The 13981-nt window shown below is 38.6% G+C and overlaps 1 protein-coding gene across 2 annotated transcripts in view; it reads right to left on the reverse strand.

Moving 5' to 3' along the window:
- Positions 1 to 1848: 1848 nt before the first annotated feature.
- Positions 1849 to 13981, reverse strand: part of LOC149309712 (RNA-binding motif, single-stranded-interacting protein 3) — a 575089-nt gene continuing 562956 nt past the window's right edge. The window contains exons 12-14 of one of the 2 annotated variants that reach the window (XM_089531314.1): positions 5406 to 5486; positions 2920 to 3047; positions 1849 to 2015 (exon numbers count right to left, since the gene is read on the reverse strand). In XM_089531314.1, the coding sequence (XP_089387440.1) occupies positions 2009 to 2015; positions 2920 to 3047; positions 5406 to 5486 (216 nt within the window). In that variant the 3' untranslated portion in view covers positions 1849 to 2008. Of the gene's footprint in view, positions 2016 to 2915; positions 3048 to 5405; positions 5487 to 13981 lie in introns of those variants that run through there. The other variant, XM_089531316.1, reaches the window with a different exon arrangement.

Below are 13981 nucleotides of genomic sequence, written 5' to 3' on the forward strand. Positions count from 1 at the left end.
CTTGAAAAAATTTCCACATACATTGCTGGCAAGATCTGAAAGTCCTTTCTCCACAGCCAGCCTAAATAGTCACTGCATGATATCCCTCCCTGTTTGGGGAGAAAGAGAGGGATACAAGGTGATAGTTCTTAATTCTTCCATATAAAGATTTCATATAATCTTTTATCTTTTAAAAATAGGTTTGCACTGATTCAATTCACTTGCTATTGTCTTTTGCCTAATCAGACTAATTTGTGATTGTCAGCAAACATATTAAGACCACAGAAAGCCAGTTAGTATAAAGTGATTGTTAACTTCATGCTCGCATGAAAGAACTAATGTGAGTCACTTTAAAATTTTCTTCTTGCCTGGGAGAGTTAAATGAAAACACTGATCATGTACTTTCAGTGACATCTTCTAAATGACTTAAACGCACCACCCAAATGCCAACTGATGACCACTTTCTCTGAATACTGGAAGATGACACAGCGGGAAAAGAAGAAATGAACCTGGGATGCTATGAGAAAGGAAGACAGTAGTTGCAGTACAAAGGAAATTGGACGATGCAACAGAAAAGCGCAACAAAGTTAAAACACACCTGGGTAGAAGAGCTGGCACCCAAATTTTCCTTCATGCTGTGAAATTCTGCAAAGCGCTGCTAAATGCCAACTACTCAGAACTTTCCATTAGAAGCTTAAGTATGTAGGACGTAAAATACCAGTGGAAGATAGTTTAAACAAACACAGAGATACGAACTGGTCCGGCCATGTAGGTCAAATAAAGAGTTCTTTTTTTTTTAAAAAAAAAGGAAAAAATAAGAAAAGAAAAAACCTCTATCTTCTGGACTTCGGTAGGGTGTCATTTCATCTTTGGTATAAAATAGGCCATCCATAGGCTGCATTTTGATCACAACTAGGAAAGACTACAGAAATTGTCAACAATTTCTTCTAGCTATTGCTTTTTTTGCACTTTTTTGACCATAAGCTCCTATGTACTTAAGTCCCCCTCCCCCCAAAATGCTTTTAAGCTAGGTGTTTGCAATGTGACAAGCAAAGCGGACTAAAAACTTTTTAAAGCTCATAAAAAAGACTGCAGATAAAAAGCACTAATGCTTTTGCCAGCGATCACGCTTTGTAAATTAAAAAAACTCCATTCTGCAAGAACCCCCCTGCATTCCTTAAAATGCAAGTTTTGCACCCCCCACCCCATTCAATAATTTTATTGTAAAACACTTTAGCTTTCTATATTCTTCTCTGTCAACATGAAGAAAGTTCATAAAAGTCTCATTTTTTTCTATTCTTGAAGTTGCCACAGTTCCTTTATCGACCGGTTTTCTTCAAAAGAAGAAAAAATCATTTTCTGCTAAACTGTATAGTTTATCAATTCGTTGTTGTTGTTCATCTAAAAATTCAGTCTTTTGAGCTTCAGCCCCAGTTGATACTGGTCTAAGTTTGAATTAATGTTCCTTTCTTTCACCAAGACGTTGACAGCTTGCCTTGAGAGCCTTTGACGTCCTTAAAATTAAGGCAATTAAGATTCAAGATAAACCTTACCTAAACATTTCTTTTTTAAAAAAAACCATAAACAAAACCCCCAAAGCAAAGACACATTTGAATTCAACAAGAAAGGGGGAAAGAATAGCTGGATTCTTGAGGAAGACCATTAGTTTTCATCTCAGCTTCCTCCCTCTTGACATCATCAATTCTATGTTGTTTGGAAAACAAAAACGAATTATCTACACTTGCAAGTAACTTCTGAATTTCAAATGTTCATTCAGATGAAATATCAACCCAGTGTTTCACCATGGGTCTTTTTTCTTTAATAAAAAAATAGCAAAAATAAAACTATCAGACTACATGACTGAAAATTTGCACAGCACATAGAAACACTGTTTCATTTTTGTTGGGTAAGGTAGAAAATGAAAAAGAAAAATCTGTTGACGCCTGTGCAAACTGGAAGCCAACTTCTTGTTCAATGAAGTTTCTCCATTCAAGGCAAACTTTTCAGAACAACATTTTTTCAGTCCTGTTTATTGTCTGTGAAAACAATCAAAGAGATCACTAAGTCAAAATAATATAGAAATAGACATTTACTTTTCAAAATCCACTTCCTTTTAAAATGTATCCCAGCTAAGTATATTTAACCTAGGGAAGACTGTTACAGACACATAATTATCTGTCTTCCTTTGAATGGACACAGGCATAGTGCTCATGGGTTGCTTTACATCATGGGTTGTAAAGCCCGTTGGTCCCTCTAGCTCAGTAAGAGAACAAATGGGAGCTTGAAAGCACTCCTGGCAGTGCAGATGACATTGATGTCAGACTTCAGGTTTTCTTATCAGAGCTTAAAAGAGAGAAAGCAGATTTTGAAAACCTGAAGTTTGCCTACAGTAGACGTGGGAGTGACTGTGGGAGGCCCAGGAGAATCTGGAGGGCAACCCCCCCTCCACATTCCCTATATCTGCGTCTATATCTATATCTGTTTTTTTGTTTCGAAATACCAAAGATGAAAGTTGACTAAATTCTTTAAAATCAAACAAAAACACCTAGAATCATGAAATCCATCAATAAAAGTCAGGAGTAAAGCAATCACATGCCATGGGCCCAATCTGGCGATCTGCTGGATCCAAAAGAAGTGGCAGAAAGCCGCTCCTTTTGGAGCCAGCAAAAAGCTGCCCTTGCTGCCGTAGCAGTGGTTTTCCCCATTTCTTTGGCACAACGTGTCTAAATGCTGCACCACTGAAATGGCATGAAGCCACCCGCCATCTGGTGAGGCATGTGACTTGATGGCAGCTTTGGGGTAGAGTTGGGGTGTGCAACATGTGGTCGCCATGCTCCCACTCCATCCCAAATGCCAGCTCTTTATGCCGGTCTGTGCAGCCTCTTATTCAAGAAAAAAAAGTGTACCTATTGATCAGGCCACTGAACGCCATCAACTTACTTTGACTGTTGGTAGGAATATGCAGATGCATGTTCATTGGATGTTTCCACTGCCATTTGTTGCTGTTGACCACTGGCTTCCTGTGATGAAGGTGCTACAGTCTGCGGAGAGGTATCAGCAACAACACCCTGAAGAAACAAACAGGAACACAAAGGGCTTTACTGCTTTTAATAATTGCAGCAACTTCCATGAGGAGAAAGTCAGCATGGTCCCACCAATCTCATTATTTCCGTGCAACTTCACTACAGCTTTATACTATTGAATGTCAGGTACATCAGACATCACATGCTGATATGATAGAAATGCTACACATTTAAAAAAGAGGCATGCTTTGATCACAGCTTTGCATAGGAGGCCTGCAGCCTTATAAAGCAGTGTTGTAAGCCTTATAATGCCATGTTGAAATCTACATATTGTAGATTAGGCCACTGCATTTTGTCACATATTATGCATGGCTGGTCTGATTTGGATCTCGGAGAAGGATTCAATATTGATATGACAGGGTTGTTTCCTTACTCACTGTGGTAAGATCATATCCAAGCCTTTTTTAAAGACTTTTGTTGGAACTGTGACACTCAGTGCAATGTCTATTACAGTTGGCCCTTCCCTTACGCGGGGGATCCATTCCAGATCCCCCACATAAGGGGAATTCCGGAGTATGCTTGAGCCCCATTCAAAAGAATGGGACTCATGCTTGCGGCGCTGTGCAGTGTGCACGTCATGGGCGCTTGTGCCATTACCCCTTTCAGGGTGCACCAAGCCAGCACGGCTTTCAATGTATGCTGAAAGCTGTGTAGGTTGTGCCTGCGTATAACGCAGGTGCACTGTATCATGCTTTGAACAATGATGGAAAGGCATTTTTGATTATTTAACAAAGTAGCTTAACAAGGCTGAAGTATGAGGATGAGATTCATGCAGCCCTCCAGATGTGGTAGAATTGCAAGAGACAACAGTGCTAGCTAGCATAGTCAACTTTGATGGGTCATGCTGGGACTTGCACTACAATGTAATTGAGAGGACTATGTAATTCCTACCTCTCAGTAGCATGTAGTGATTTGCTGTTTTTAAAACTATACATATGCTACTTAAAAAATGACTTTTTTTTGCAATGGTAGATTTTTGCTATTTTTGAAACCAAATTAATTTGTTTATGCAATAATCCCTGAAAATATATTCTTGTGCTTATTTATTTATTTTATTTTTATGTGTTCCTCAGTAAGGGTTTATGGGCCCTGTGGGTTAAACACATCTTTGTAGTTTCTGTTCTCTGTGTAGAAGAATTGAAGCAATGGCTTTAAGAACTCAGATATGTTCTCGTTAGAATCCTATATAACTAAGCAGAAATAGATCATTCTATTTTTTTCTGCTGATGAGGAAGCCAATTACTTTTAAGAAGTGCTTAGAAACCAAACTCAGCAAACCTTTTTAAAAACTGTAGCATAGTGTTCTTTTATAAAAATTAATGAAGAATGTTCAAAAGAGGTGTTTTCGTTAACATGAACAGCAAAACATGATAGAGAGTGAAAAACCACTGTACTGTGAAGATTTCAAAAGATGGATAAAAGAGAAGTGATGCATCCAAATACACAGGGTGATCATTGAAAACAACCAATATTTGCAGGCAACAGTGCAGAAAAAACTTTTCTGTGGAACCTCAATAGTTATAGTGGAGGTGTGCCAACCCAGCTTTTAGAGAAAAGTGTTCCCAGAATGACAAAGAAATCTATTCTAAAGGAGGGATCGTTCAAAACATAACCAACAAGTCCATGCTGTGTCCATCACATAATAATTGGACGAAAAATAGGCTAAGACGAAATTGTGTGGAACCAAAAATAAATATATGAGCTTAATAATGAACACCACCTTTCTTTTCCCCTCAAGGGTCCCTCTTTTTTTCTTTTTTATTTGTCCAGAAGGCCTTATGAAGATGAACAGCAGGAGAAGTCAAACTGTAGTTCTCCGAGTAGCTTGCAGACTACAGGGCTGAGGACATACTTACTCAGCAGGCTGTCATCAACAGGACTCAACCCAAGGAGGGAGGGAGCAAATCCTTCATCGAGGATGAAAAAGCACTCAGTCAGTGCAGCATCCTCCAGGTCTGCATATACAAGAGGAAGGTGTCCTTTTCTCAGTCATGATTTCTGCTGGCTCTTGACTTTCAGCAATCACATAAGACATAAACCTTATGCTAAGGATAGCATCAAGAAACCCATTTTCTAAGTCTTCTTTTCTTGAACCTCTTTTTGCTTGCAATCTGATGGTTGGCTTTTATTCCCTTGCTGCTCCCCTCTCCCACCAACTTCAGAAAGAATGAATTATCCAATAGAATATTCCATTTTATCACATGGTGAAACCCCAAACAACAATAAAACCAGCATATATTTCAGAAGTGAGATTTTTTTAAAAATCAAACAAGTAGGTGATCTCATCTTTGTTCCCATAGGGGAGTAAAACAAAATGTACAAATACAGATGAAGCAGACTTACTTCAAGAGGGACAGCTGTTGGAGGCACAGGAGTGTACTGGGGAATGTAGGTCCCTTGCATAGGTGCAGCAGCTGTCATATACTAGAAGAAGACAAATGCAAATTTTAGGACTCTACACATAAAAAAATACACAAAGAAAGGAAAATCTATAATCTTGCTTGACTACTGAAATAGCCAATGTAATGTATTCAGTTAATTTCAGCAAGCAATATAACAACAGGGTTTTCAATCTACCATGGTGGCTCATGGGCTGGTGGAGGGAGAGCAGTACTTCCCTCTACAATTGGCTGAGCCAACAAGCCACTGCTGCGGTTTACTAAAAAAAGTCCAATATGCCAGTTGAAGGGATAGTTGCTTATGAAATGGTGGCTTAATCCATATATTGCTTGATGTCTGGAACTTTGTTGATGCATTTGATCAGCATTACCGCACTAGCATAAGTGATGGTAGCAGGAGGAAAAAGACCATGGCACTGTGGCTGTAAAAGAAGTAAAGTATTGGAAATATAGGCTGCCCAGAGCAAGCAATTTTTGCCTAAGATCCTACATTGCCTCAGCATAGCATAAATATCACTGACGGAATTGTGCTACACTACCATTAACCCATCCTGATACAAACAAACAAGCTTCATTTATATACTGCTTCATACCGCCTAAGCAGTGTCTAAGTGGTTTACAACTGTAAGCTAATTTGCCCCCAACAATCTGGGTACTCATTTAAGCAACCTCAGAAGGATGCAAGCCTGAGTTGAGCTTGAGCCCTTTTGCTGGTCTTGAACTCGCAACCTTGTGTTTTTGAGTGAGTGGCTGCAGTACAGGCATTTAACCACTGTGCCACCAGGGCTCTTTTTAATACTCAACACCACTGTATGAGTGCAATGTATGAAAAAGAGTGAGTGCACATAGCTGGTACCTCATTACACAATGTGCAATGCACACATGCAATACACAAGTCTTAATGCACACTGGTACCTTACTCTAGGTGCATTATTGTGCATTAGAAATAGTTCTGGATGTGAAACTCTGCTATCAGTTGGATATATTTAAAAAGTCACTCTGCATATGTAGCACAACTTACTGTCTATGTCACCAAAAGGATGCAAACTATAGTTTGTATTCGATCACCACCATTTCCCAACTCTGGAGAAAGTGCAATTGCTAGTGCATACACCAATAGGATTCCAGCCAATAAATGTATCACACTCACATACACTCTGCAGCTGCCTTGGCGTGCTAAACACATTCAGCCTGACATGGCCAGCTTATTAGGACAAATGTCCTGTGAGCCACATGAATATTAAAAAATATTTATTAAATCATGAACAAAATTCACTTAAGCTCTTTCAGGTTCCAGTGAATCTATCGGGAATGTTAAGCACATGCTGCTCTAGATAAAAATTATTACTATTATTTAGACTTTGGACCAAAATACAGTAGATGTGATGTTGAGCAAATCATTCACTATAGAATACACACACACACACACACAATTACCTATGGGCATGGGAAATTTTTTAAATCAGGGTCACAGTGTATTTGGAGGCGTTAACTAGTCCTAACTGCCAAATCCAGAAAAAACACCTCCCCCCATCTATTAGGCTCATAAAGGAAACTCTACTGAAATTCTCCTTTACTCCTAGACTTAACAGCAGCTGTGAAAAGTACAGAGACAATTTTCATTGGGTGCATAATATGGAAGAAAAGAGCTATTACCCCCCCCCCCATGCACAATACTCCCCATGTCTGTTGCTGTCTATGTCTTGGTGACATAGACAGCAACAGAAAGAAAGAAAGAAAGAAAGCACAATAAAGGAATGCATTGTCATATCTACTTGGGTCCTCAGGTAGGTAAACATTTGTGTTTATAAAAGTACTAGGTCCAGTACAATAGCTATTCAGTCACTGAAGTGGAAGGACTTTTCCTAACTGGTACCTGCATATGATTTTTTAAAATTCAGCAGATATTTAGGGATGAGCAAACCCATGACTTTTGCTTTTTTTCCATATGCAAATGTGAATTTTGCTAAATAATGTTCAAAACTAAAGTGAAACAAAATTCTAACCCATCTCCAGGAATAACATAATTGTAGCCAATATGATTCCTCCTCAGTGAATGAATGGTTTGAAGATTACAGCTAAATCCCAAATTTTCCGAATGCACTCAACTTTAGTTCTCACTGATTCTGAGTGAACTGATGTTCATAGGATAACAGTCTTCATTCTACCTTATAGCTATTTAAAATGAGAGCAATTAGGTCTCTACAGACCTGGAGGGGGGAAAATAGCAGGAACAGAGAAAAAAGAAGAAATGGAACAGATGTGTCAGAGCTTCCTCTCTTGCAGCTAGGACTGCTAACTTGATTTTCTTCTACGCATGAATTGTTTTTAATTTCCAGGAAGTCTTCTTAGCTATCAACATTAGAAATCCTTCTGAAAAGCTCTTGCCCTCAAGTGCTATAGAAATGTCCTTAATTACAAGTGTTTTTCTGACAGTGTTACAGCATTATTCCTTTCCTGCACTGCTTTACAGAGAAATGTGGCTGAAGGCAACAAATTACTCAAATCCTTCAATGTCCTATCAGTATTAAGCTGTCATATCTAGACATTACTTTGTTTTCCCACCACCAAGCTTGAGCTGTATTTGCTAAAAAATAAAATAAAATAATCCTTTGTCAGCATGACACCTTCAAGTCCTCTTAGCTTCAAAGATATGGAAAAGATCTATATTTTCCCAGGATTTACTTGATAATTTTTAGACCTTTTAAAATAGAGAGCACACTGTTCATCTGAAACAGGAAGCAGTACGGATATTTTATTGTTCATTTTAAATATTCCTTCTATTACCTCTCCTAAATGAACCTTGAATTGTTTTGCTTGATGCAACTACTACCCAACAGCACGGTGACAAAGATGATGAGGAGAAAGCAACATCAATATTTGGATGCACAAAAGGCTACACTGGTTCACATACCAATAACCTGAGAATTTGCTGAAAGTTGTCTGCAAAACAAAGTAATGCTGCAGCACAGATAAGTGAGTAAGGAAAATGGGCAATTTGGTGGGATACCACATTGAACATTGCCCCCTACCCTGTTACTTTGCAAAATCCATTAGTATAGCAGTGTTAAATTTTCCTTTAACACAAGACACGTGGAAAGCACACTTCGTATTGAAGCCATTTTCAAGAATCACCTTTCTTTCAAACCAAGGATGGGTTTCCAGAGCTCAGAGGGCCACGTACCACCTTTTTAAAGCTCTTCTGGAACTCTGAAAGCCCCTAGAATCTTATTGCAGCTATTATTTTGTTGTGATGGAAGTAATGCTTCATCTCTTTGAACTGTGTTTGAAAGTGGAGAAAAAGACTATTTTAGTGTGCCCTCCCCCAAGAGGTTTTTTTCCAGCTACGAAATGGCTGAAATTGTTTCTGGTGGGAGGCTCTCAAGGGTGGGAGGACCTTGGGGGTTTTAACTACAATACAAATGTAACAGTGATGGCAGGAGGCAACAAATAAAGCCAGTGGTGTCCACATTGCCCATTCCTGATCTAGAAAGGTCAGGTAAAGTCTCATAATTACTCAGCATTAGCTATAATTGTCACAAGAACTGAAATGAGAAGTAGCAGTGTGGGCCTCATTCTCTTACTAAGCATGACAGGTGAACAGTGCAAAATGGCCCTATACCAAAATCCCAGTTCTAGTGCTCTTTGACTATATATGGCATGCAATTTTTATTGCAACACATACATTTTACAAAGGGAGTCTTGCATCTTCTGCTGCCTAGCAATAATACACACAGGGAAAGAGAAGGGATGAACTTATCTACTGCAAAATCCTGGACAGTTAAGGATTTGGTAATGAACAAGGTAATTATTAAGCCACCAGATTGATATGTGTGACAATGTTTCTATGGGCAAAGACAAGTTACCCACAGTTGAAGGGAGGCATACATTTTTACCCACTATTCCTTAGGCAATGCTCCTTGTTTTGCTGCACTGCGCTGTGGTTTATGACTTGACACTCCTATACAATTTGACTGAGTGATGTCTAATTAGAAATGTAGATCACTATCTTCATCGGTTCCCATCTCTCCCTGAACTAATAGTATCAGAGCTGTATTGAATTATAATAGTAATAATCCAAACCTAATATATAATAAAAAGTATGAGTATAATGAAAAGGATAAGTATAATCAAATACACCATTTTAAAAGTGCAATATAATTTTAAAAACTGTTAATACAAAAGTTAAAACACAAACTAAATTTGCCTTTAAAAACACAAGTTACAAACAGTCATAAACAGCATTAAAAACAAGTTAGAAACAGCATTCAAAGATACTTAAAACATATTAAAATAAAAACACTACAACCCCTGTTAAAAATGTTATCTGCCACTTCTACTAAAAACCAAAAGCTATCTTAAATAAAAAGTTCTTTACCTGCTGGCAAAGAAAAAAACCAGTAGGGAAAGGGCCAACTGGACTTCCTAGAGATGGGAGTTCCATAATAAACCAAAGTGATAACATATTAAAAGTAAGTTGACATAAATATATTTGCAGTTATTAGAGAGAGATACAGTTTCAATGAGGAGATATTCTAGAACTGTAGTATCATCACTGAATTTGCTGAGATGATGTCAAGACAGATGGAGGCTACTGCTGCTGTTTCTGACACGGGTCTGTTTCCAAGAACACCTGTTTGGGATGAAGCACTTCCCTGGTAATCTGGCCCTCCTAAGACACTTAGGGCATGAAACAACAAGCACTTGAAATAGAAACTGCAAGCAAATAGGAAATGAAGGAATCTGACAGATTCTGCACTCTGCCAAACAAAGACCAACCAGAAATCTGCCATCACATTTTTGACCAGTTCAAGTTTCTCCAATTCTTTTGAAGGCAAACCTACATAGAATGCATTATAATAATAAAAAATGCCTGGGAGTAACCAAATCATGACGACTGATGCCAGCTCAGTCTTCTTTGAGTGAAATCAATGCAGCACAGATTGTGTCCCACTTCTGACACTCAATCGTTGGATGCTAACATCCATGTTCTCATGCACACCTGGAAATGCAACTAAATGCAGATCCAGCCCCACAGCCAGTGGCAGCTCAAAATGTCAAGGAACAATTTTCTTTTGTTTTGTCCACAATGAAATCAGGCTGTTTTTTTTTCTATTGCTTAAGGGTAAGGTAAAATACATTTGTGGGAAAGAGAATCAGTACAGCATCCAGATGCTGAGTTTTACTTGCAAGATACTTCACACGGATGAAACATAAGATACCCTTGAAGATGCTTCTAGCTTTCAGCCTTGTTAAAGGGTGATTGAAAGAAAAGAAGCAGAAGAAAACCAATTAACATTATGAGAGGCATAGCTAGCTGCCATTGATATGCATCTTGTATCTCTTTCTCAAATGACCCTTGGAAAAGAGACGAATTGTGATGTTGTCCAAATTTGCATGATGGCTGAAAGTAAATCATGGTCAATTGATGAAAGTTGGGTCTTTATCAATAGGTATATATTATACAGACATGACACATTTATTCTGACATAACCATATTACGGCATAATCATTGCATTTACTATACAGTATTATAACTTTTATAGCATAAACCTTTTCTGGACTCCAGTTTATGAAAACATCTGTCCATTTTTATCCTAGCAGCACCTAATGCTACTAACAGAATCAATTAGGCTATGGAGGGATGAGAATTGCTACCAGCATGTGGGAAGATGAAATAGGCCACCACCACCATCCCAGGATAGATTTAACCATCCTACTGGGCTTGCTTGTGTGCTTGCTGCTGCTATTGCTCTCCTGGAGGACTGCTGTCTGTAAGAACGTCTCTCTTCAGAACCAAGTTCTAGGCATCCAGCTAACTAGCTAGGATCACCTGCCCCTTGCAAGGGGATAAAAGCTGGGTACCTGCTAAGACTGAGGGGAGGTACCACATGGGAGAGAAAAAAACCAGGCCACATCATCCCAGGATAGTTTATCATCTTACTTTCTGCTTGCTGTTATTAGCCTCACCTGGAGACTACTTCAGCCTCTAATCGTGCAACAACCAGCCTGCTAGCAATAGAATATGTGTTATAAGGAGGGCATGGGAGGGGAAGCCCTATTACTCTGGTAAAAGGGAGAACCACAGGGTGGTTTGCTACACCCTCTTCTGAAATAGAACTTAAAGCATCTGCCATTCCTTGGTGATCCCCCACACAAGTGCTAACCAGGCCTGACCCTGCTTAGCTTCCAAGATCAGATGGGATTTGGTGTTTTCAGTATTTGCTCAATAAGCCAGTCCTTTATATATAAGCAAAATAATTACATCTTCAGATCTTTCACAAAACTTCAAAAAAGCCCACATTAACTACATTCCTGTTGACATCCGAATCTCTCCCGCTCTGTATTATGCTGATGGAAGTGCACAAACAATTTCTTAGTAAATACAGCCAACAGTTGAAAACTAACATTGACTTTGCTATGGCCATGTGTCATAGTTATTCATGGTCATTACGAAACCTGCATGTCACAGGCGTGAGACAGACCACCCGAAAAGGGCAGCCTGATGGTGGTCAAATTTTCTCCAGAGGGAAGCCGCAGCCGCCAAACCGTGCGGCTTCCCTCCAGAAGAAAAAGAACCTGGAAAAACTGGGTTCTTTTTGCGCTGCAGGGCTGTTTTAACAAGTATGCCACTGGTGCACTCATTGCATAAGCGATGCATGGCAATGTGTGTAAACCACACAATGCTTACATAACAATGGTGGTGCCTGTGTACACGGGACGCTGACATTGTTACGGCACCGCACCTTGCTAGGGTTAGGGACTGTGTGGCTGCCACACGGTCCCTAACCCTAAAATTGGCGCCAGCATGGTGCATTTGTGCAGTCTGTACTGCATCACAGTTAACAAATTTGGATTTCTGGTTCTGTAATATTAATAACAGTCCTTGAAATGCAAGTCTAGATACTGCATCAATAATCTGTGTGAGGGTGCCTGGATTGCTGGAGGTGGTTGTGTAATCCACATTGTTGCTGACTACATTTTAGTTCTGAAGCTTTTACTACATCACTACAGTTTTTGTGCCATTCTCTTCCTTAGAGATGACTTTCCATATCTCCCATTAAACTTACTACCAAAAATACAGAAGAAAGGCTTTCTTTTTTCTTTTCCTTTTCCTTGTATGACCAGATAATTTCCATGTTTTTACATCACTGTTTTGGAGCTCTTCTCTTAAGCAATCCATATAGATTTGTGAGTTTTTTGCCATTTTAACTTCCAGGAATCAAATTATAAACAGTGGAAATTGAGAATAAAAACTGCCAGTTTTACTATTGAAATGATATAGAATTATGCTGCGCTCTGGCTTTAGAAATGCAGACTCAGGAATACCACACAATAGTTTGAACAAGGAAAAATTGTGATATGATTTGTGACACAATAGCACAGTTCAGTCTCAAATATATGCTGGGTGTTGTTATAAAGAACCAGGTGTTAAAAGTGTGTTTCTAAAGAGGCCAAATATATTTTTAAATAAAAAATATTGTGCTTTCCCACAAAGTATCTTCCTTTTATGAGATTGTTGATAAATAATCACAGACTGACCATATTATTGAAATCAGTCATCACACACATGTATTTGTGCCCATTTAATTTTGTAGATTTTCAAGGCAAATATATTTTACTTTTATGTATACATTTATTAACCTATATATTTATATTTATGTATAATATTAATATGCATACATTTATTAACAAGTTGGCCAGGTGGAAAAGATGCAGGAAGGAAACATTAATACAACATATTTACTTCTAGAGACAATGAACTTGAAAACATATGAAAGATTAAGCACTACTGAACTAGTTCAGCATCCTAATTTGACACTTCTAACTTTGTTGATGCATAGTGGTGGATCTGATGTCTATATTACTAGATACAGTGAAACATTATGGAAGGCTGTTGGAAAATAAAGAATTCTGTGGAAGCTGGGTATAGTGATGGTTATAGAATTTAGGATAGCCAAAGTTATTCCATGTGTTTTGATGCCAAATATATCTTTGCTTGCTTAGCAAAATACAATTGTCAGGAAGACTACTAAATGAAGTTGCTCCACTTGAATTCCACAGGGTGCCACTGTAGCTACATCAGCATTAGCCAGTTTGTGCACCACTGGTGCTATGCATCTCTTTGAATTGGGGAGAAGCTGTTTAGAAAGTAATTACAGCAGACATTTTTCAGCATAGGCTTTCTCCCAGAGGCACATAAGACTACTGAAGTCCTTGTATTATTCCTCCACCCCACAAATGATGGTGAGATACAGGTATGATGAGCTTGAATTGCATCCCTGACAATAAAATATAGTATTAAAAATCAGACCTCTTCAAAAGAGACCACTTATCATCTATTTCTATCAGAAAAGGAGCATTCTGGAAAACATGGGGGTGAGTGTGATCACAATAATAGTCTATGGGCTGCCTAAACTCCAGAACGGTGCTTTACCAACACTGGAAATTAATAATGTTAATTAGATTGAATAAATTTGAACTCAGGAAGAAAGTAAAAGAGCAGTAGTGCTTGTAGGA

This window comes from Sceloporus occidentalis, unplaced genomic scaffold (assembly GCF_023333645.1).
Source record: "Sceloporus occidentalis isolate IW3139 unplaced genomic scaffold, rSceOcc1.0.p SCAF_7, whole genome shotgun sequence".
NCBI classification, from domain to species: Eukaryota; Metazoa; Chordata; class Lepidosauria; order Squamata; family Phrynosomatidae; genus Sceloporus; species Sceloporus occidentalis.